The sequence below is a fragment of the Sorex araneus genome, chromosome 2 (assembly GCF_027595985.1).
Source record: "Sorex araneus isolate mSorAra2 chromosome 2, mSorAra2.pri, whole genome shotgun sequence".
NCBI classification, from domain to species: domain Eukaryota; kingdom Metazoa; phylum Chordata; class Mammalia; order Eulipotyphla; family Soricidae; genus Sorex; species Sorex araneus.
Genome location: NC_073303.1, coordinates 226,986,814 through 227,007,837, shown reverse-complemented (window position 1 = coordinate 227,007,837; position 21,024 = coordinate 226,986,814). Strand labels below are relative to the sequence as shown.

The following is a 21,024-nucleotide window of genomic DNA, read 5'->3' as shown; positions in this document are numbered from 1 at the left end:
ATTAGTTGGTGTCTGTTTTCCTTCTTTTAGTTAGTACCCAAAGGCACTAACTTTGTTGATTTCTATTGTTAAGATCTAGCCCAGTGAAGTGCCTTTGGAGACATTTAATACATTCTTTCCTTCTCATTTAAAAAAATTTTAAAAACAAAGAGCTTATCAGTTTAGAATTTTTTAAATAACCCTTTTAAGGATTAAGCTATTGTTTGTACTTGAGGGTGGTACTAAGGGTGGTGTTAATTTAACTAAAACTATTTCAGTGTGTGCTATGTGCCAGGGATGTTTGCATTTATTCTCTCACTTAGGACTCATTATGTACTCCAGGTAGGAGTTATTCCAGTTTTAGCGATTATGAAACTGAGGCAGAACAGTTCACTAGTTTGTCAAGGAACCAGTGAATGGCGGCAGCAGAGTGCAGACTTGGGTTGGCTTCATGTTGGAATATCAGCAGGGATTCTTTCCATTCCTGTTGTCACTTGTATGGCAAATTTATTATTTGCAGGTAGTTTTTCTATGGGACAAATGAAAATACCTTTTGCACGAGATGGCTAATTTAGCCAACTACTTGATGGTGTTGTCAGACCGAGAGTTCAGTTTCTTAGTGTATTTCATAAACTATTGCTTTTTATTTGTTTGAACTTGCTTGATGCCTTGGGTGAAATACCATCTGTAAGAAGTCATACGTATTTGACCTACAAAACAGAACTGTGAAGCCAAAAACTTTGGTTTGCATCTTGGGAGAAAGGAATCTGGACTTACTCTTCAGTTCTTGAGGTAAAAAGTGTCTGGTATTGTCCTAAGTGAGTGGACTTCCCAGAATGGAAATTGGTTTTTTTTTTTTTTTTTTTTTGGGGGGGGGGTGCAGGAAGGGGACTCAGAGCTTACTCTGGCTCAGGGATCAAATTCTGATTTGCTACAGACAAGCACCTTACCTATTGTACTTTCTCTTCAGCCCCCAGAATGGAAATTTGAGTGTCTGGCAAAAAAGATAAAAAAAAAATCTTTTGTCAGACTAGCAGTGTTGAGTGAAGGGACTGAAGAGAATGTACAAGGATTTAGGCACTTACATTGTACAGAGGTTTTGGGCCACACCCAAATGTGCTCAGGGATTACCCTGGCTCTACTCTTAGGGATCACTCTTGGAAGTGCTTGGCGATTGAACCCAGATTGTTTGTGTGCAAGGCAAACACTACCCAGTGTACCATATCTTCAGTGCACAACTGATCTGGTCTATCCGTGGAACCATCTCTGGTCACCTAAGCATCACTAGGAATGATTCCCTGAGTACAGAGCCCTGAGCACTGCCAGGTAACCCCAAAACTCCAAAAACAAAAGGAAGACTATAACTTTTATAGGTTGCCCATTGAAGGCTTTATAGATAACACTGATATATATTTTTAAAAGGAAATGTATATAAAATGGAATTTCTTATTTTTGACAGATTAGTTTTAGCAGATTTATTTCTGTATGAACTATGAAATTAGTATCTTTTCATTATCCTTTCTACCTGTGTATACAGAGTTTTGTTTGTTGTTTAGTTTTGGAGCACATCTGGGCTCACTTGGGCTACTCTTACACTCTTGGATTGCGGGGGAGGGAATGTAGTAGCTTCCAGTGGTGCTCAGGTGTCCATGTGGTGTGGAGATGGAACATGGGTCTTCCACATCCTTTGTATGTGCTCAGCCCTTTGACAATCTCCATGGTCTAAAAGTACATTTTAAAGAATAATTTAAAGTTTTTAATTTTTTTGAGTTCTCTTGACCACTTTCCGTCCAGATACTTAAAGAAGAAAAAGAAAAAATGTAGAGCAAGCAAAAGTCAAAATGCCTTGTAGCTGGTTTGAAGGTTAAGGTTTTATTGTGTGTGTCTGTTAGTTTTTAGATGTAAAACATCTCTTGGGCTGAAGAGATAGTACCGGGGCAAGGTGCTTGCCTTGCATGTCACTAACCTAAGTTCAATTCCTGGTACCACATTTGGTTCCCCAAGCACAGAGCCAGGAGTGAGTACTGAGCACCCATATGTGTGGCCCCCAAACTTAAATAAAACTTCCACAGGGATGTTGGGAGGCGGAGTGGCTTCATCGTCTAATTCATTGGATGGAATTAGTGTGGTTAGGAGGATAGGATAAAATTTAATAATTTTTTTTTTTATTTCTAACTAGTGACTCCTGGACATGACCTGATTCCCCTGTCTTTGTTATATTTGTGAGGATCAATCTTCATTTTCTCAGACACATTTCTGACTTTTTGTCTACCTCTGCCCTTGGGTATCAACAACTATAACCCCAGTCCTACGTACTTCTCACATTCCTTCATCACCTTCCTGGTCTAAGTTTTGCACATAGAGGATAGAATAAGCTTATTAGATACAGGCAAAGAAGGTGATGACTCTAGAAAATTTTCTCTGTGGTCCCTCATTTCTTTCCTTCCTAATCATTCATTAGCAAGACAGCAAGGCACATTCTTCACTAGTGTAATATAGAGTAGTGATCTATAATGACTATTTTAACTGCAGTTGGACAAAGTTTCCCTGGTTGGTTTTCTCATTTAGAAGATGATAAAAAGAGACAATTCATGTAGGACCCAGTTGGTTGTGGGCAGATTGGGAAAAATTTTTTTTCTGGAAAGGGATCTGTATTTGGGGTGAGTCATATGAATTGTTTATCTCATGTTGCTCATTTATGAACAATAGATTAGTTTTATATTTTTATTGAATCTGACTTGGGGACCACCTACAATTAAAACAATGAACAAATAACAATGAGACAAGTGTAGTTGTGTGTCCTGAAACTGACATTTATCTTTTCATGTCTCAATTTTTTGTTTTGCATCAGAGTAATGCCCTTTTTACTGATCAAGAGAATTTGAGTCAAATCGAATGAATTGATATCATGGACCAAAGAGATAGTACCAGCAGGTAGGGCGCTTTCCTTGCCGACCTTAGTTCAGTCCCTGGAACCACGTCTGAACTGCACCAGGAGTGGTCCCTGGGCACAGAACTAGGAACAAGCCCTGAGTGTTGCCAGTTGTGCCCCTCCAAAACCCCTCCCTGACCCCAACAAAAAAAATTGATGTCAGAGTACTTTGAAATATTTGAATGATGATTGTGTTCTTATAAAGGCATAATAAAAAGGGAAGTAAATTGTTGGCCCACAGATAAGTATCATTCCTAAACTTCAGATGTTGGAGGATTCCATACTAAGTTCTTTTTGACTACCACTAAAGAATGGCACCAGAGCTATCAAAAACAGAATTATGAATTCAATTTTTTATTTCCTTCTAATGCGATAAGGAATGCCACTCTCACAGCTGTGGGCTTGAGAAATAGTGTCTATCATCCTTCAGGATCCAGGGCAAGTGCAGCTTCTGTGAAGTCTTCCCTGTCTTTCTGAAGCTGAATTTAGGGTTTCCTCTCTGAAAATAATATGAGGTGGTAACTAAGAGAAGTAACCTTGGAATCAGATCTTTAATGAGTTCAAAGCCAGATTACACCCCTGACTAGGTATTCCTGTGGGCAGCTGCTTCAACTTATGTGCCTCAGAATTTCCTATAAAATGGGAATGATGATAATATTATCTATGGACTTGCTTGTTGTTTGTTTTTATTGAGTCATAATTATTTTTATCACCTTTATTGCCTTTGTACTCCCATAGGACTTGGTGCTCAATCCCTAGTATAATACATACCACTTTTACTGTAATTATTTGTTTAGAAGAGGAACTTCTTGAAGACTCGGGTACTGTTTCATTCTTCTTGGCATAATATTCTGGTGTCATCCATTTGGTGCTCAGTGTTTTGTGTATTCCCCAGAGTTGCCCCTTAATTGTTGCCATCTCTGAACAGGTGATTCTGAAGTTGGGTTGCTGTAGCTCAGCTTTAAATTTCCACTGGAGCAGTTAGAATGTAGTTGGGCTGGAATCTTTTCCCTCTGTTCATCAAGTTTAGCCATAACTACAACCAGGTGACACTTCAGAATTTCTCAAGCCCTGTGTTTGTTTAGCATCTAATTGCTATGGTTGCCCTTTAAGGTCATTTCTGAAAACTACTTAGCATTGCCCTACATCTCTTTGGGGAGATAAGAATCCTAAAGCAACTACCAAAAAACAAACCCAGAAGTAAGCCCCAAGCACTGCCAGGTGGGTCCCAGAAACCAACCAAATAAAGAGGCTTAGGCTGAATGAATAGTTCCTTCTGTCAGTCTGCTTGAGGAAGATTGTGGACTAATTGTGCCCGACAGCCTTTATTGATCCCTGGTGGTGAGAAGTTGGGAACATAGTTTCTTTCTGTTCTGCCCCACCTATGGGTCTTTCCATGTGCCGGTGTTGACTAGTAAAGATTGTGGTAAGAGCCAAAACAGCCCGTCAGTATGTGAGACTCAGACTGCTCAGGGCTTGTGTCTTATTTGATCGGTGCCTTGATGCCACCACACCTGCCAGTAGCTACAGAATCCAGAAAGTGACTTCTGTCCTAGGTGTACATGTGGGTGGAGAAATACGTTATTCTCTGGGAGGGGAAGGCTAATCTTCCCTTTATTTGTTTAGTTCTCAAAAACTTGCACAACAGGTTTGACTTAGATGTGTGTCATTTTGATGCAAATTTTATACAGGTATGGTTATGGCACTCCTTTTCATTCCATATGCCAGATGGCCAAAAAAAAAAAAAAAAAAAAACCAAACCCAAACCTCTATTCTAAGTAAGAATGCCTGTATTGTGAGTTGGTGTCTGACCTGGAGTTCCATGCTGTCCCTGGAAGCAGTATTAGAGCCCCAACATTCTTCGCTGGACTCGACCCATCTCACATGAAGTCAGCAGCATTGTCCTGCACCAAGCTTCCTTAATGCCGCACTTTTCAAACTGGCCTGATTCTGAACATTCATTCATTGAAGGCATTTGTTAGATGCACCGATATCTAGGTTTTAATCCATACCCAGTGAATAAGAATCTTCATGGGAGTGGCCTGGAAATTGTTTTTTTTAACACATTCTACAGTTGATTCTTAAATCTTTGGCAAGTAAAGAAAACATGATGTTGGCAAAAACTTTTCAACTACAGGTGGTGAGAAGGATTAAGCACAGGCTAAAAGTAGGAAGTGACAGAAATGTGAAAAAACATTCATTCTGAGGGATAACTGAATTCTTTTTGTCTGGTCTTGGTCTCATAACTTTCTTGTTAAAGGATCTATTGTAAATATCTATTGTAAAATAGATATTTGGTGGAGTTTGTTTCGATCATGTATTGTTCTTTATGGGCAGTCCAAGTATTGCTTTTCTGACCACCTCTGAGGTCTAACTGCTGAGTTTCAGCAAATTTTTGCTTCACTAAATTCTTCTTGGGCTTTTCAGCTTAGTATAGTGAAAAGAATCTCCCCTCTCCCCTTACCCTCCTCCTCATAATCCTCACCCTCCCCCCCTTTTTGTTTTTCCCCCAGTGTGGTCTACCCAAGTACATGTGACTGATTTATTGTTCTCTTCTGCCTCCATTTTATCAATTCATGCAGTCACTCATTCAACAAGTGTTTATTGTGCCAGGCTGTAGGCGGCCACAGAGATGAACAAGGCACAATCCCTGCCCTCAAGTGCACAGTCGAGTAGGGACACAATGTGTAAACAAATGCCAGTGAAGTAACAGATGATGGTGTCAGGTGGCACAGAGAACATTTTTAAGTGATGGTGTGGCCTGTTCCCTTAGTTCTCACATTGTCATTGCAGTTCATCTTCTAAAGCGTTTTCATTTCTTTGCATATATGCTTCTAATGGTGTGAATTGACTTATTTGAATTAAAATCTCTTGACTGACTTTTCAAATGCTGAGGGTATTAGCGGTTGATAACAATCTAAGGTACCGTGTCTAGCAATTTGTCTTAGGATCAAAATTCAGTGATAGCAAATGAGTTTCTAAATACTGAAATACTTGTGAAGACCTTTACTTGATCACCTGTGTTTGGAGTCAACCAAACTAGTCTTTGGGCCACTTCAGAGAAAGGAATGAGCGAAGGGGAAGAGAAAGAGTTAGATGATGGAGATCTTGTTAGTGTGACACAGGAGATGTTCTATTGTGTATTTTGCAACAAAAGACGTGATGTCGTACATAAGGAAGGTGTCCTTGCTAAAGTCTTGCATCTCCATTAGTTATGTATTGCTGATCACCTAAACTCTTGAGTTTGCTAGTTAGAAAAAATTTGGTAATTAGAAAATACTCTGAAAGTTTCTCTTGTTCCACTCAAGACAAAGAGGTGAGGGGTTGTGGTTAAATCTGTACTGCCTGATAAGTAATCATGATTGTAGCTCTGAAATATTTATTTTCTCTTGAAATAATAGACATTCACTGTATAAGCAGGCAAAAGAATGTTTTGGAGTATAAACATCAGAGTTTTAAAAATTTGTACGTGTGTGTATGTAAAAATACTATTTTCCTGGCTTGGGGAGATAGCTCAAAGGACTGGAGTGTGTGCCTGGCATTCAGAGGCTTAGAGCTTGATCCCCAGCACCACATAGCCCCCAAGCACCCCTGCTTGTAGCCCTGATCCCTGCTGGACCTGAGTAGCACCGCATTGCTGGGCTAGAGCCAGGAGTTTCTGGCCCTCACAGCTGGGCCGCGTATCCAAAAGTGGTCCCAGTTTCCCTTGGCGTTGCTTAGAAGGTCCCCACTCATCCCAAAACTTGCTTTTACTCTGTTGAACTGTTTAGTTTGTAGCCTTTCCCCCCATATACTGTGACATCATGCAGCAACTATATCTGAAGATCCATTCATTTCTATTTAAAAATCTTTTGTTTTTTTTAAAGTTCTGAACAAAACAGGCAGGCGACAGAAAACAAGTAATTTTTGTTTTCTCATTTTAACTAAGGATAACATTTTTTATTTTTTATTTTATTTTATTTTTTTTTAGGTTTTTGGGTCACACCTGGCGATGCACAGGGGTTACTCCTGGCTCTGCACTCAGGAATTACTCCTGGCGGTGCTCAGGGGACCATATGGGATGCTGGGATTCGAACCCGGGTCGGCCGTGTGCAAGGCAAACGCCCTCCCCGCTATGCTATCACTCCAGCCCCCAGGATAACATTTTTTAATGTGTGTATATAGTCTTTCAGACTATTATATACATATATACACACAAGTATATGTTACATGAATTTTTTTACAAAATTATATTTTTTTTTTAAGAAATTAGATCTGGTGATAGCTACTCTGTAATTTTCTTTTTTACATTTAATATATTTAAGATAACTTCAGTTTATTTGGAATGCCTGCACATGATCATATAGGTCAGGGTTTGCTTTTTAGGTCACACCCAGCAATGCACAGGGGTCACTCCTGGCTCATGCACTCAGGAATCACCCCTGGCGGTGCTCAGGGGACCATATGGGATGCTGGGATTTGAACCCGGGTTGGCTGCGTGCAAGGCAAACACCCTACCCGTTGTGCTATCACTCCAGCCCCGATATAATATTTTATACCAGCCCCAACTTTTACTTATCATTAAATATTAACACTGGTTATATAAAAGAATAGTGCTGAGGATGAGAAACCCTTTCCCGACTGCTAGTAATCCAAGGCTCAGTGTTTGTCATTGTTCAGTACTGTATAGTCTCCTATTTTGTTTCTTGATACCACAGATCAGTGAGATCAGCCGTATTAGCCCTTTTCCCTGTGACTTACTTAGAAGTTTGATTTTAGACAGTTCTGTATAACAGTGTAATTGAATATCTCCCAAGTCAGTTACATTTCATTTGGTCAAACTGAAACTTTAGAGAAACCATTTGGCTGCCAGTTTTGCAGCATTCTGTCTTGTTGTATCTAAAATATAAAGGAAACAAGGGATGCCTAGGAACCTGGGCATGTGTCATGGTATGCAACGTATTGATGGATTGTTGCAGGGATAGATCCTATAGTTTGCTACAAAAAGTCAGCTTCTGGCTCGTGGGAAGTCCACACATAGCAGAATCCTTGGCAAAAAACTATATTTTTCCTTCCTCTATATGTAGTAACTCTTTAACACTCTGTAATTAATTTTATTTTCACAGTAAGCAACCATGAAGTAATAATAATGCCTAACCTATTTTTGTTTCTTGCTATTTTAGGGGATATCACACAGAAGGGATATGAAAAGAAAAGGTCAAAACTCCTGTCTCCTTACATCCCACAGACGCAAGGTAGGCAATGAGAACTGATTTAAACCTTGTCAATATTTTTATACTGAAGAGGTGCTAGCTTTTGTTGGTTCTTGTTTTACCTCATCCTTTTTCACCAGAAAAGCGGGGGCTGGGGGCGGGGGGAGAAGCAACCACCAAAAAAACGGAAGGAAAGAAAGGAGGAAATGAATCTTTCTTGAGCATGTGTTGTGTGCTAGGCACTTTAAAATAACTAAGATCATCAAATCTCTTGCATAGAGTTTTGGGGGTAGTGCGTCTGTGCAGAACTGGCATGATTCAGTGGCTGTGGAACATTGCTCTTTTGCTGGGAATTGAAACTAGGGTCTTAAACATAGGAGGTACTACCACTCTATCACTGAGCCACATTTTGTTCCCCAGTGTTTTATTTATACCTGATCATGAACTGCTAGGAAAAGGAGTAAGCAGAGTAAACATAAGAAAGGCCAGATTTCTTATTGCTGTAGGATTGGGATACCTGAGAATTTTGTCGTATAACCTCTAAATAAATGTTTAAATTGATTCACAGACTTAATCATTCTATAGAGAGAAGTATGTTACATTTTTAATATTTGTGGGTAGGGTGGGGTTTGGTTATACATGACAATGCTCAGGGCTTACTCCTAGCTCTGCACTCATAGGTCACTCCTGGAGGTGTCAGGGAACTACATGGGGTGCCAGGAATCAAACCTGAATCAGCTGCTTGCAAGGCAAGCATCTTACTCAATGCACTATCTCTCCAGCCCTATATAATTTTTTAATTTTAGGAAATCCCGAGTCACAAGTTTGTGCATAATTCCAAACAAGTGACTTTAGTTTTTAGTGTTTGCCTGAAGGCAACCTGTCTTTTTAAAGTCATGGGTGGGGAATGTTCATCCCACAGACCATAAAAGATTTAAGGAATTCTGTGATCTGGGCTTAAGAGCTAGTACAGTGTGTAGGGCACTTGACTTGCACATGGCTAACCTGGATTTGATCCATAGCATCCCATATGGTCCTCCAGGCACTGCTCTGATGAGTGCAGAGCCAAGAGTCACCTTAGAGCACCGCTGAGCGTGGCCCAAAAACCAAAAAGAAAGAAAGAGAAGAAGGGGACGGAAAGAAGGAAGGAGGGAAGGAGAAATTCTTCTGTTATTTAGAAGGGAAAGAAAGAGAAATTTTGTGATGGTGCCTGGTAAGTGCCAGGACAGACACATAAGTATTTCTTGTTAAAGGCCCGTCTCCTGTAGCTGTTGCATGATATATACTAAATATCCAAATGGCCTTTCAGAAAAAAAAAAAAGGTTTCCTACACTTGATTTAACTCATCATATTCTTAAAGTTATCCAGATTGGGTTGAAGAGATAGTTCAAAGGATTGGAGCATATGTTTTACATGTGGAAACCCTAGGTTTACTCCCTGGTGCCAAAATTTTTTTTGAATAGCCTGTTTCTGCTTCATTACTACTTTTTGTTTGGGGGACCACACCTAGTGGTGCATAGGGATTACTCCTTGCTCTGTGTTCAAGGCTTACCCTTTGCTCTTTGTTCAGGAATCAGTCCTGGCAGTACTCGGGGGACCAGATAGGGTGTTGGGGATCAAACCAGGATTAGTTGTGTGCAAGGGAAATGCCCTGCCAGCTAGCTATACTATCTCTCTGGCCCTGCTTCAATTTTAACTGTAAGGAATTTTCTCTTTATTTTTGATTTTCCTCCTGTGATCAATATATCCATAGCAGTAATAGAATGAACTAATTTTCTTTTTTTTTTTCTTTTTGGGTCACACCCAGCAATGCTCAGGGGTTACTCCTGGCTTTGCACTCAGGAATTACTCCTGGCGGTGCTTGGGGGACCATGTGGGATGCCGGGGATCGAACCTGGGTCGGCCACGTGTGAGGCAAACGCCCTACCCGCTGTGCTATCGCTCCGGCCCCTGAACTAATTTTCTTATGGATTATAAATACATTGAGAACTTTGTATCTCCCTCCCCTCCTCCCAGTTCTAATATTGAGCCTTTCATGGAGTAGTCTTTATATATTTGTTGAATGAATAACAGAATAAATAAATGAATAACAGTATGTCCATATAGTTCACTAATGTCCTTGCTTTGTTTACAATGTTATTGAAAATTCCTCCCTACAAAAATGAACAGGTCAATGCTGTGACAGTCAATTGAAAATATCTTAATGAACAGATGGATGCAGAAATGAATTGAAAGGGAAGAGGTAGAAATTGGGCCAGTGACAGTTAATGGAATGCCAGCTTTTGCTGAGCAAGCACAACAGAGTATGCAGATGCTTCGATTGACTGGTTAAATATGGATCGAGCCCGTGATGCTGAAGGTCAAGAGATTTACTTTATTCACTTTGTGCAAAAGCATTCAGCTCCTGAGTGAGTAACTGAGTAACGAGTGTAACTATAAAAGAATCATGAAATAGGAGAGCCTGGCATGGGATTAAGGTGTCTGTCTTGTGTGCAGCCAACCCTAGTGTGGGCCCCAGTACCACGTTTTTCCCGAGCATTGTTGGTCATAGCCCTGGAGTGCCCTGAGTGCCACCCACGTAATGTAGGCAAACCCTGACATAGCACCGCAGAGCCTGAACAGCATCGCTGCCTGGGCCCGGGTATTGAACTGTGGACCCAGATGGCCGAGATCCTCTGGACAGGGCCTGAGGGTTTCCTGAGCATGGCTTGGAAGGCCCTTCCCACATTCCACTGCCCCTAGAAGGGAAAGAAAAAGAAAAAAAAGAACCATATTAACTGTAGTAGTCTGGCTGTATAGAAACCAAATCATGTTCAGGAAACCATTCTGTCCACTTATAGTGAGAAACCATAGAGATATACTCACATCTCTATGGCCAGCACATTCTTGTCCTGTGGGGAACCAGATTACAAATTAAAGATAACTCATTGAATAGGATTTAGTGGAACAGATATTGGAGGCAGTAGGACAGCCATCTCCCAGTGAGGATTGTCTTACAGATGTCCTTATGGAGGAGATGGAAGCAGTTGATGGTAGTTTTCTGCTTCTTGTCTTCAGACTTGTCACATCCATGCCCATATTTACTGCTTTTCTTCTGGTGGTCTGTCACTCCTATTCAAGGTCACCCCTTGTGCTATCCCATCCTCTCTCCTTTTTCTTGAACCATTACTATCACTTAGAGACACCAGTGACAGTAATATTATTAGCAATAAAACTTGTCTTCCTGATGAAACAATTATATTGCTCCCTGAGTATGCCATTGCTGTCCACTTCTTTGTCTCTAATGATTCACTCTGTCTCTCTCAATTGCATTCTTCCTCTTAAGTGTTCATGATGTTCATTATTGTTCCATGGAAAATAAAATCTGTGCTGGGAGATAAGTTAATGGGCAGAACATTTGCTTTGCATGTGGGAGCCCAAATTTGATCCCTGCACCACAATGTTCCTCAGGCACCTCTATCAGCAGACACTGAATGTGGCCCCAAACCAAACCAAGACAACAAAATTCTGGGCTCAGGGAGATGACTCATAGGACTGGAGTGTATGCTTTGCATATGGGAGTCCTGGGTTCAGTCCCATAAAACTGCTGGCTTTACTTCCCATCTTCCTCCTTCACTTCCATCTCTACCTCCATCTCCTCATTAGGGTCATACTACTCAGATCTGTCTGTATTTAGTATATCTGCATCTTTCAACTCCTGCTCATTCCTTAGTGCACTCCAATCCATTCTGTGTTTTTTTTTTGCTTTTGTTGTTTATTTGTTTTGCTCTTGGGTATCACCCAGTGGTATTCAAGGCTTATTCCTGGCTCTGAGCTCAGTATCATGCCTGGCAGGCTTGAAGGACCAAATAGGGTGACTGGGATCAAACCTGAGTAGGCTACATGCAAGGCAAGTGCCTTACTATACTATCTCTCTGGCCCCATTACAATCCTTTCTGCATCATCATAATGAAATCCCAGTAGTAAGTCCTCATCCTGCTCATTAACTGTTGAAATTGTCACGGTAAGGTCCAATTCTGTCTTGACATTACACTATGTATTAGAGGTTTGCAACTTTTAGCATACATTAGAATTGCAAGGGAGCTCATTTGAAAGATGTACTTTTTAGGAGTTCTGATTCAGTAGCTCTAGCCTGGGGCCTGGGAATGTATACCAGGTGATGTTGATGTTGTTGGCCAGAGACTACACTTTGAGAACCAGTGCTTTAATTTCATAATCATTTATATGCAGGTGACTTCAAAATACGTATCTTCTTTTTTATACTTCTTTATTGATTGAAATTCTATGATTTACAACACTGTTGATCTGTTGATGATGGCTTCCTGTGCACATAATTCTAATGTTATACCTCTCACCGCTATACCCATTTCCCTCCCACCAAGACCCCAAGATCCCTTTCTTTCAAACTCACCCGCAACTCAGTTGTGTGGCTCAGTTCTCCTTTTGTGTACCCTATGGCCCCATGTTGCTCCCTTCCAACATCTTTAAGTCCCACATGTGAGCAAAACCATTATGTATCTATCCCTAACTGGCTCCTTGTTCTATCCATGTTATGGGAAATTGCATCGATTTTGTTCTTTCTTTGAGTTGCATGGTATTCTATTGTGTATATATATATCACTTTTTTTAGGTGGGGCAGGCAGAGGTGGGGCTACACCCAGCAGTGCTCTGGGCTTACTCCTGGCTTTACTCAGGGATCACTCAGGCAGGGCTCAGAGAACAATATGGGGTGCTAAGGATTGAAACAAGGTTGGCTGCATGCAAGACAAGTGTCCTACCCTCTGTACTATCTCTCTGGCCGCAATATTCCACAATTTCTTGATTCATTTACCTGTAGTTGGGCATTTGAATTGTTTCTATATCTTGGCTTTTGTGCTAAGCACTGCCGTAAATATAAGTGTGTATATATCCTCTTGAATTAATGTTTCATAATTGGGGGCATAGATTCCAAAGTGGTTTCACTGGGTTGTATGGGAGTTATCTTTCTACAGAATATGTATCTTCAACTCAGATCTCTTCTGAATTCCTCCTCTATAGCTCCAACTGCTTATTTCACATTTCTGTTTTACTTAGGTGTCTTTTTTGTTAATATTCCTATAAAGTTGTCATTCAAAAGAATAATCTTTTGGTTCTATATTTTTCCAGTCTATCTTCCTTTGTTTTCTGAGCCATTTTGACTCATGTATTTCCTTTCTTGTACTCTGTTAACTGTTTTGCATATTTTTTAAATTTCCTGAATTGGCTTCTGTGATTTTCTGTCTTCTTTCCTACACTGTTTCTTAATTTCACTGTGGTCAGAGAATATGAAGGACAACTGTCTTTCTTAATATATGTATCACTAGTATTTGGTAAATTTCTTTAATTCATCTATCATTTACTGAGTTCATTGTTCTAGTTCATTAGTTAATTGTGTTGTTCAGCTCCTTTTACTTTTTATCTGAAGACTTTGAGAAAAAATTGAAACTGTTTAAGGCTAGAGCCATAATACAGTGGGGAGGGCATTTGCCTTGCACGTGGCTGACCCAGTTTTGATCCCTGGTACCACATACGGACTTCTGAGCACAAAGCCCTGAATATCACCAAGTATGACCCAAAAAACAAACAAAAAAAATCCAAATTTTATTTGGTATTCACAAATGAGGCTGTATGAAAAATACTTGTTCTGATAAAAGTTGAAATCATAATGAGGGCCTCAAAATACTTGGCATATAAAAATTAATGATGTGGTAGATTTATGTCTCCTCGTGCTTAGCGATTTGTTCTTCTGAAGGAGTGGTTGATCCACCTCTCAATAGCTGGAAGCTTCTAAGAGCCTGGATAGAAAGCTTACCACATGCCTCAATTAGCAAACTTCTAGGGAGAAGGGGCCAAAAATCAACTCTCTTTTGGCATCACTAAAAGAATTGAAATTTTAAATTACATATGCTCTAACTCCTCTGTAAATGAGTCACTCTTGGCCACTTCTGGAATTGCAGGAAAATGGATGATTTTTGTGCAGGATGCAGGAAACTTATTTTGACTAATCCTATGTCTGATCTTAAAGTTAAGAAAGTTACTCTAGGGACTGGAGCAATAGCACAGCAAGTAGGACGCTTGCCTTCCATATGGCCAGCCTCAGGAATCTATATTGTCTCCCCAGCCCACCCGGAGTGATCCCAGAGTGCAGGGCCAGGAGCAAGACTTGAACACAGCCTGATATTGCCCAGTCCCCCCATCCCCTCATCCCCAACCTCAGTAAAGAAATGAAGTTACAGGGATTTCTCTGTAAAGAAGTAAAGGGTCAGGGGTGTGGCTCAGTGGTAGATCATCTTCTTCCAGGAATGAGGCAAATTTGCTCCCCAGCACTACCCCAACAGGATCGGGTACAATCCCAGTTGCTGTCGTGATCCTTGGTACCACAAACGGGTTTTATTGCCAGTTCACGGCTGCCAAGTTTGTGTGATCACCACGATCAGGATTTTGTGACCCCTGGGCAATGCAAGAGTGACAATATCCAATGGAAGGGGGAAAGAAGATAGTTTGGATTCAAGTAACAGATACTTCCTGCTAGGTTGAATACAGAAGAGCCTGTTCTAATCATTCAGATATTTCTGACAGAACAGCAGTGCTTACTTACTAAGAGCCTCCTGTGATCCAGTTACTGTTAAGACCTGAGGAGGCAGAACAGCCTTAAACAAGGCTGACAAGAATGCCCAGGACCACCTCCTTCATTCCCCATCCCCCGCCACCATTCTCCCCCTCACTACCTCACTCTGTCAGGGGTTTGCGCAACCAGGACTTCTCACAGAGAAGTTCCTGGACTATAGAGAACAGTTCCCCCTCACTCCTATCATTGGAACGGCTGTTTTAGACAAAGCTCTTACAGCCTGGGCTGTGACTCATTGATAGAGCACTTACATGTATGAGGTCCTGGATCTGAGTTCCAGTACTGAACTGCCCTCAGAAATTTAGTATGTCCTGCAAGCGTGCAGCCCTGGGTTTGGTCCTGGCACCATGCTTCCTGCCCTGGTTTGTCGATGCCCTATAAATAGAACTGAACAGAAATGGCATCTAGAATTTCCAGTATCTTCTAGCAAACTTCTGTGAAGTTAGAGGAATCAGGTAATTCCTATGAAATTGAAGAGATCAAGAAGCAGATTATAGAGGCCTGGAGAGATAGTACAGTGGGTAGGGCGCTTGCCTTGCACATGGCCAACCCAGGTTCATTCTCTAGTATTTCATATGTGCCGTGCCCACCCCACCACCTCCACACCCCAGCACTGGCAGGAGTAATTCATTTCTGAGTGCAGAGCCAGATGTTATCCCTGAGCATCATTGAGTGTGGCCTATAAACAAACAAACAAGCAGATTGTATTAATAGCTTAGAAAGTGACTGATTCTGGTAACTTGCTTCTACCCTCAATAAATCTTTTCTTTTAAACCTACTCAGATTTCAAAAGATTGTGTATACTCCGTTAATTCTCACCAAGATTTAACATCTATGTTTAGTTTTTTGGGGGACTTGGAAAGGAGAGATGCACACACAGCAATGCTCAGGGCTTACTCCTGGCTCTGTGCTCAGGGATACCTTGACATGACTCTAGAAATAGGTACTTTCTAAACACAGCCAGCCGGGGCTCTTTGCCTGGTCTCTGTTGTGAATGGTGGACATATGGAAGAAAAATTAAATGGAAGAGAAGAATCCTTGTGCTTGTGTAACTTTCTTAAGCCTTTGGAAACATTACTCAAGGACAGTTTAGGACCCCATTTTTCTTAATGACATGTATATGAAAATCATGGGAGATGCAAATGTTTGTATAAAATTCACATAGTTTATAGAATCACAAATCAGGATGTTAGGTACATATTTATCCATATCCTTTAGTATCTTTCTTTTTTCCACTTTAGCAATGCGTGGGAGGATATCCTCGGCTTGCGGTATGGGTCTATACTTAGGGTGCTGGGATGGGATGGGGCCATGGAGGACCAGGGAGCAAACTTGAGGATTTGCATATTCAAGACATGTGTTCCAAACCTTTGAGCCATCTTTCTGACCTCTCTCCATTTTTTCCTTCTTCTTTGTTTTCCCAACTTACTACTACTTGTAAAAGGTGAAAAAAACAGATTATTTTAAGAATTGATTGTTAGCTAAGTTATCAGGTACCTGCAGTACAAAAGACCCAGTGTTGCAGGAAATACTATCCACTAGGGTAGTATTGTATTTTTACAGTAGGGGTCAAGTTGTAGTTCAGTGGTGGGGCATGTTTTTCAGTAAAAGACTCTGGGTTTGATTCCTGGCATCAAAATGTATTAAATAAACAGATAAATAAATAGCCTCTGATCTAATTTGATACAAGGCAAATGAGGATCATAAAAAAAGTAAAATAAAGGGGATCAGAGAGATAGTATAGTGGGTAGGGAGTGTGCGTCTCAAAGTGGCTGATCTCAGTTTGTACCTAGGTACCCCATATGGTTCACTGAGAACTGCCAGGAGTCAGCCCTGAGCACAGCGAGTGTGGCCAACCCCCCTGTGCCCCTCCCACCCCCAGCCCCACAAAGAAGTAGAGTAAACATGATTAGGGAGGGCTAAACAAAGTGCTGTGAAAATTTTATAACATTTTGGAATGTTATAAAATCTTTTCAGCTATAATAATATTAAATAGGCAACATGCCTCTTTTTGTGTATGAGTATCTATTTTATCTCATTAAGATTAAAAATCTCTTCTCAAGTGAGGTTTGGAGTTTGGTGGGGCACACCCAGCTGTGTCTGGGGATGTGCTCCTGGCTCTGTGTTTGTGGTTGCTTCTGCTCGTGCTTGGAGGACCTTGTGGTTCCAGAGATTGAACCTGACCTCCTTCATGCAGAACATATGCTCAGTCTCTCTCCAGTCTAGGATGTGAAATTTTTTTAAGTCACACTAGCAGTCATCAGGGCTGATTCCTGACTCTGTGCTCAGGGCTCACTGGGGACTGTATGGATGCCAGGGATTGAACCCAGCTGGTCCCTGCACAAGGCAAGCCTCCTACCTGCTGTACTATGCTCTGGCCCCAGAATGTGGATTTTTTTTTTTTAATCTCAGTCTTAGTTGTGCTCTTTCATTTGTTCAGTCTAGGTAGGTGTATTATTTTCGTTTGGGGGTTTGTTTGTTTTGTTATTTGTTTTGAGGCTACACCTAGCAGTGCTTAGTGGTTATTCCTGGCTCTGCACTCATAATTACTCCTGGTGGGCTCGGGGGACCGTTTGGGATGTCAGGAGTCAAACCTAGGTCAGCTGCCAGGGTAATTGCCCTACCTGCTGTGCTATCAATAGCTCCAGCCCCTCAGTCACCTTTTTGACTTAAATAATCTTTTTTGTTTATAAATAGTTTTTTTTGGGGGGGGGCGGTTTGGGGGAGAGCAGGGCCCACATCTGGCGGGTACTGAAGGGGTTACTCCTGGTTCTGCATTCAGAATTACCCTGGTGGACTCAGGGGACCTTATGGGATTCCAGGGATCCAACCCAGGTCAGCCATGTGCAATGCAAACCCCTACCCTCTCTATTATTGCTCGTTTTTCAGTCACTCTGAACTGGAGCACACATTGCGTTCCTGGTTGTCTTATCAGAAGGAAGTCCGTCGCCTTCCTCTTATTGCTCTTTCCTCCAGAATTGTTTAAGAAACCACCAGGAGTAGAGCAGAAGGAGAGATGGTCAATGCAGCCTCCATACCCAAAGGGACTCCACACCCCCATAGCATGCTGTATTTCTCATTGTATATCAGTTGCTCAAAACTGATCATCTCTGTGCAACCAGTAATGCCAAGCCAATATGCAACCAGTAAATGAAAAGCTGCTTCCTTCTTGAGCCTCTTAGATGCATTTTGAAGGAGAATCCCGTTCGCTTGGCTCTGTGTGGTACCCTACTTGGATTCTGAGGACAGAACTCTTGATACAAATGTTTCCCTTCAGCACCATGCGCAACCCTTTTCCTGATGCCAAGTGGCACAGGGACCTCTAGTTCAGATCTGCTCAGATGCTTGTCATTATACAGACAGACCCCAAACCCTAGCTCCCTTCCCAGAACCTATTTCCATGAGTCAGACAGGTGGTCTTGTCTCCAGACTACAAACTCAGACATTTCATTCTTTCTTTTTGCGCAGACTGAAGTTAATCACCCATTCTTCTAAGAATGGCACATTCAGACTAACTGTGGTTCTTCCCCCTCCCAGCATTGATTCATGTCTGAGTCATTCAAAGTACTCACCCACCTACTTGTGTGGGCTGGGCTGGTGAGAGTTATAGAGGCACTATCAGTGATTCAGGGCAAATGCTTCACTGGTGGTATTAGTCAGGGTCAGTGTGAAGGTTTGCAGCCATTGAATTGTTATCTTGTCATTTTCTGTTTCAGTCCCTTCAAAGTGGGATTAGGGGGCCAGAGAGATAGTACAGCTGGTAAAGCGATTGCCTTGTAGGCAGCCAACCTGGGTTTCATCCTCAGCATCTCATATGGTCCACCATCCCCAGACTCCTGGTCCCTGAATACAGAGCCAGGAGTAAGCCCTGAGCACTACTGGGTGTGGCCCTAAAACAAAAGATATGGAGAAACCTCCTGGGACATTCTATATCTAAATTCCTTCAGAAAGCTTTTCTTTTGGTTTTGGACAAGCGAGCTGACTTTGCTTTCCTTCTGCAACCTTATTTTGTATTATTCTATTTATTATGGTGCTTTATTATTTTTTTAAAAAATTGTTATCTTTTGGATTTTGGGCCACACCAGGCATTGCTCAGTAATTACTCCTGGCTCTGCATTCAGGAATTGCTCCTTGTAGGCTCGAGGGATCATATTGGGTTGACTGCATGCAAGGCAACTGCCCTACCGCTATCATGTCTCTTCAGCCCCTCTTCACTGTTTTAATCCTTAGATTTAACAAAGTTTTCTCTTCCACAGTGGACTTATGTGACTATTGTTTCTTTCTGCCTTGCTAAAGTCTTCCCTAACCCTTTTAAAAAAGATAGTCCCTAAAACTAATAAAAATGAAGTTCCCCATTGTATGGGTCCTGAGAGCCTTGTTCTTTAACTTTTTGGTACATACTGCAATGTCAATGATATATGAATTGGTGATCACTTAATACATTTCTTTGCATACCAGCACAAAGCTCCGTGAACGTTTGTTCTTTTATTCTGATTTTATAAATTATTACATTATGTGGTTCTCAGGGTACATCTTATTCCACAGTATTACTTATTTCACCTCTAAGAGGTGAAAATCTGATAAGTGATAGGTGGAATTAAATTTGATTTTTTATTGTTGTTTAGATGAGGTATCAAACCCAGGGTCTCAAACGTATAAGACATGCAGGTTACCACAGAGACAAATTCCTGGCCCTGGAAATTGTTCTTTTTATTGGGGGAAAGAGAGGTGGGCGCACCCAGTGGTGCTCAGGGGTTACTTCTGGCTCTCCCCTCAACGGTCACTTCTGAAGGGGTTCAGAGAACCATTTGCAATGCCAAGGATCAAACCTGCACTGTCTGCAGTCTTACCAGCCTCTTCCAGGAGAAATTGTTGCTCTGGCAAGGTAAGGGCCTTAACACCTTTACTGTTCCTCCTGGCCCTGAAATTGAAAAGAATCTGAGGTTGACGGGACCACTCCCAGTAGTGCTCAGGGCACCATTTGTGGTGGTGGGGATTGAACTGTCAGCAGCTGCATGCCAGGCCTTATGTGGTGAACTATCTCTCCAGTCCTATGAAGGGAAATCTCATACTGCTTAAATATCAGCCTTTCCTGGGTTTTTTAGTTTCTATGTTTAATTAGTAGATTCATAAGAATTTTACATTCTGCCAAAAAACAGTAAATAGTGTTTATACTGATCATTAAGAAGATAGACTTTGTTAATAGAAGACTCAAAATGTGTGGTTTTATTTAAATTCATTATTATTAAATATTGGACAATCAGCAGGATGATGATGATGATGATTGGAATATCACTATGTAAACATAATGGTGACCCCTAGTGGATATTCTGTGGAACAGATCATGAGACCAGAACACCAAATAAAGCTGTCTGGTCTTTTTCTTTCGCTCTCTGGATAAAATTCTCATTACAATGTAGAAGTTTTGAGAAAGAATTTCTATAAATAAAACAAAGTGGTAAGGAACTAGAGTAACTTATTTCATTTCAACTGCTTAAGGGATTTAATATCCCATTTTATCTTTTAATTTCACATAGTTTTTGTATACACAGTTGTAATCTTTGTATGGATAATATTTTTGTTATTTTATTACTTGATGTTTGCTTTAGTTATGTGTCATGTGTCCACATACTCAACATTTTTTAGTTACAGTGGTATATAATATTTTATTATGTTGATACATGCAGTTTAAAATTTAAAAATAGGGGCTGGAGCTATAGCACAGCGGGTAGGGCGTTTGCCTTGCACGTGGCTGACCCGGGTTCCATTCCCAGCATCCCATATGGTCCCCTGAGCACTGCCAGGGGTGATTCCTGAGTGCAGAGCCAGGAGTAACCCCTGTGCATTGCCAGGTGTGACCCAAAAAGCAAAAATAAAATATAGAAATATATTTCTATATTTAAAATATAGAAATGCCACTTAGAAGCAAGAAAATTACTGAGATTTGCATAGCCAGGAACAATGCATTTTTAAATAGTCCCTTTTCTGCCCAAGCACTGTTACGATGCCTGTTGTACATCCTTGGGACATCCAAGATTCACTCTTACTAGCCCTCTTCCAGGAGAAATTGTTGCCCTGGCAACAATTCCCTTTGAAGAGGGAATAATCCAAAATTCTTTCGGTCCAGCCAGGATTTAGTTTCTTACCCCTAGCACAGCGGTTGGGCTTTCGCCTTTCACGTGGACGACCCGTGTTGGATTCCTCCACCCCTCTCGGAGAGCCCGGCAAATTGCTGAGAGTATGGAGCCGCACGGCAGAGCCTGGCTAGCTACCCG

At 41.3% G+C, this 21,024-nt stretch overlaps 1 protein-coding gene across 2 annotated transcripts in view; it reads left to right on the top strand.

Moving 5' to 3' along the window:
* The window catches only part of DIP2B (disco interacting protein 2 homolog B), a 248,270-nt gene that overhangs the window by 116,711 nt on the left and 110,535 nt on the right, over window positions 1–21,024 (top strand). For both annotated transcript variants that reach the window (XM_055128597.1, XM_055128596.1), the window contains exon 2: window positions 8,074–8,145. In XM_055128597.1, coding sequence (XP_054984572.1) covers window positions 8,074–8,145 — 72 coding nt within the window. The remainder of the gene's footprint in view (window positions 1–8,073; window positions 8,146–21,024) is intronic.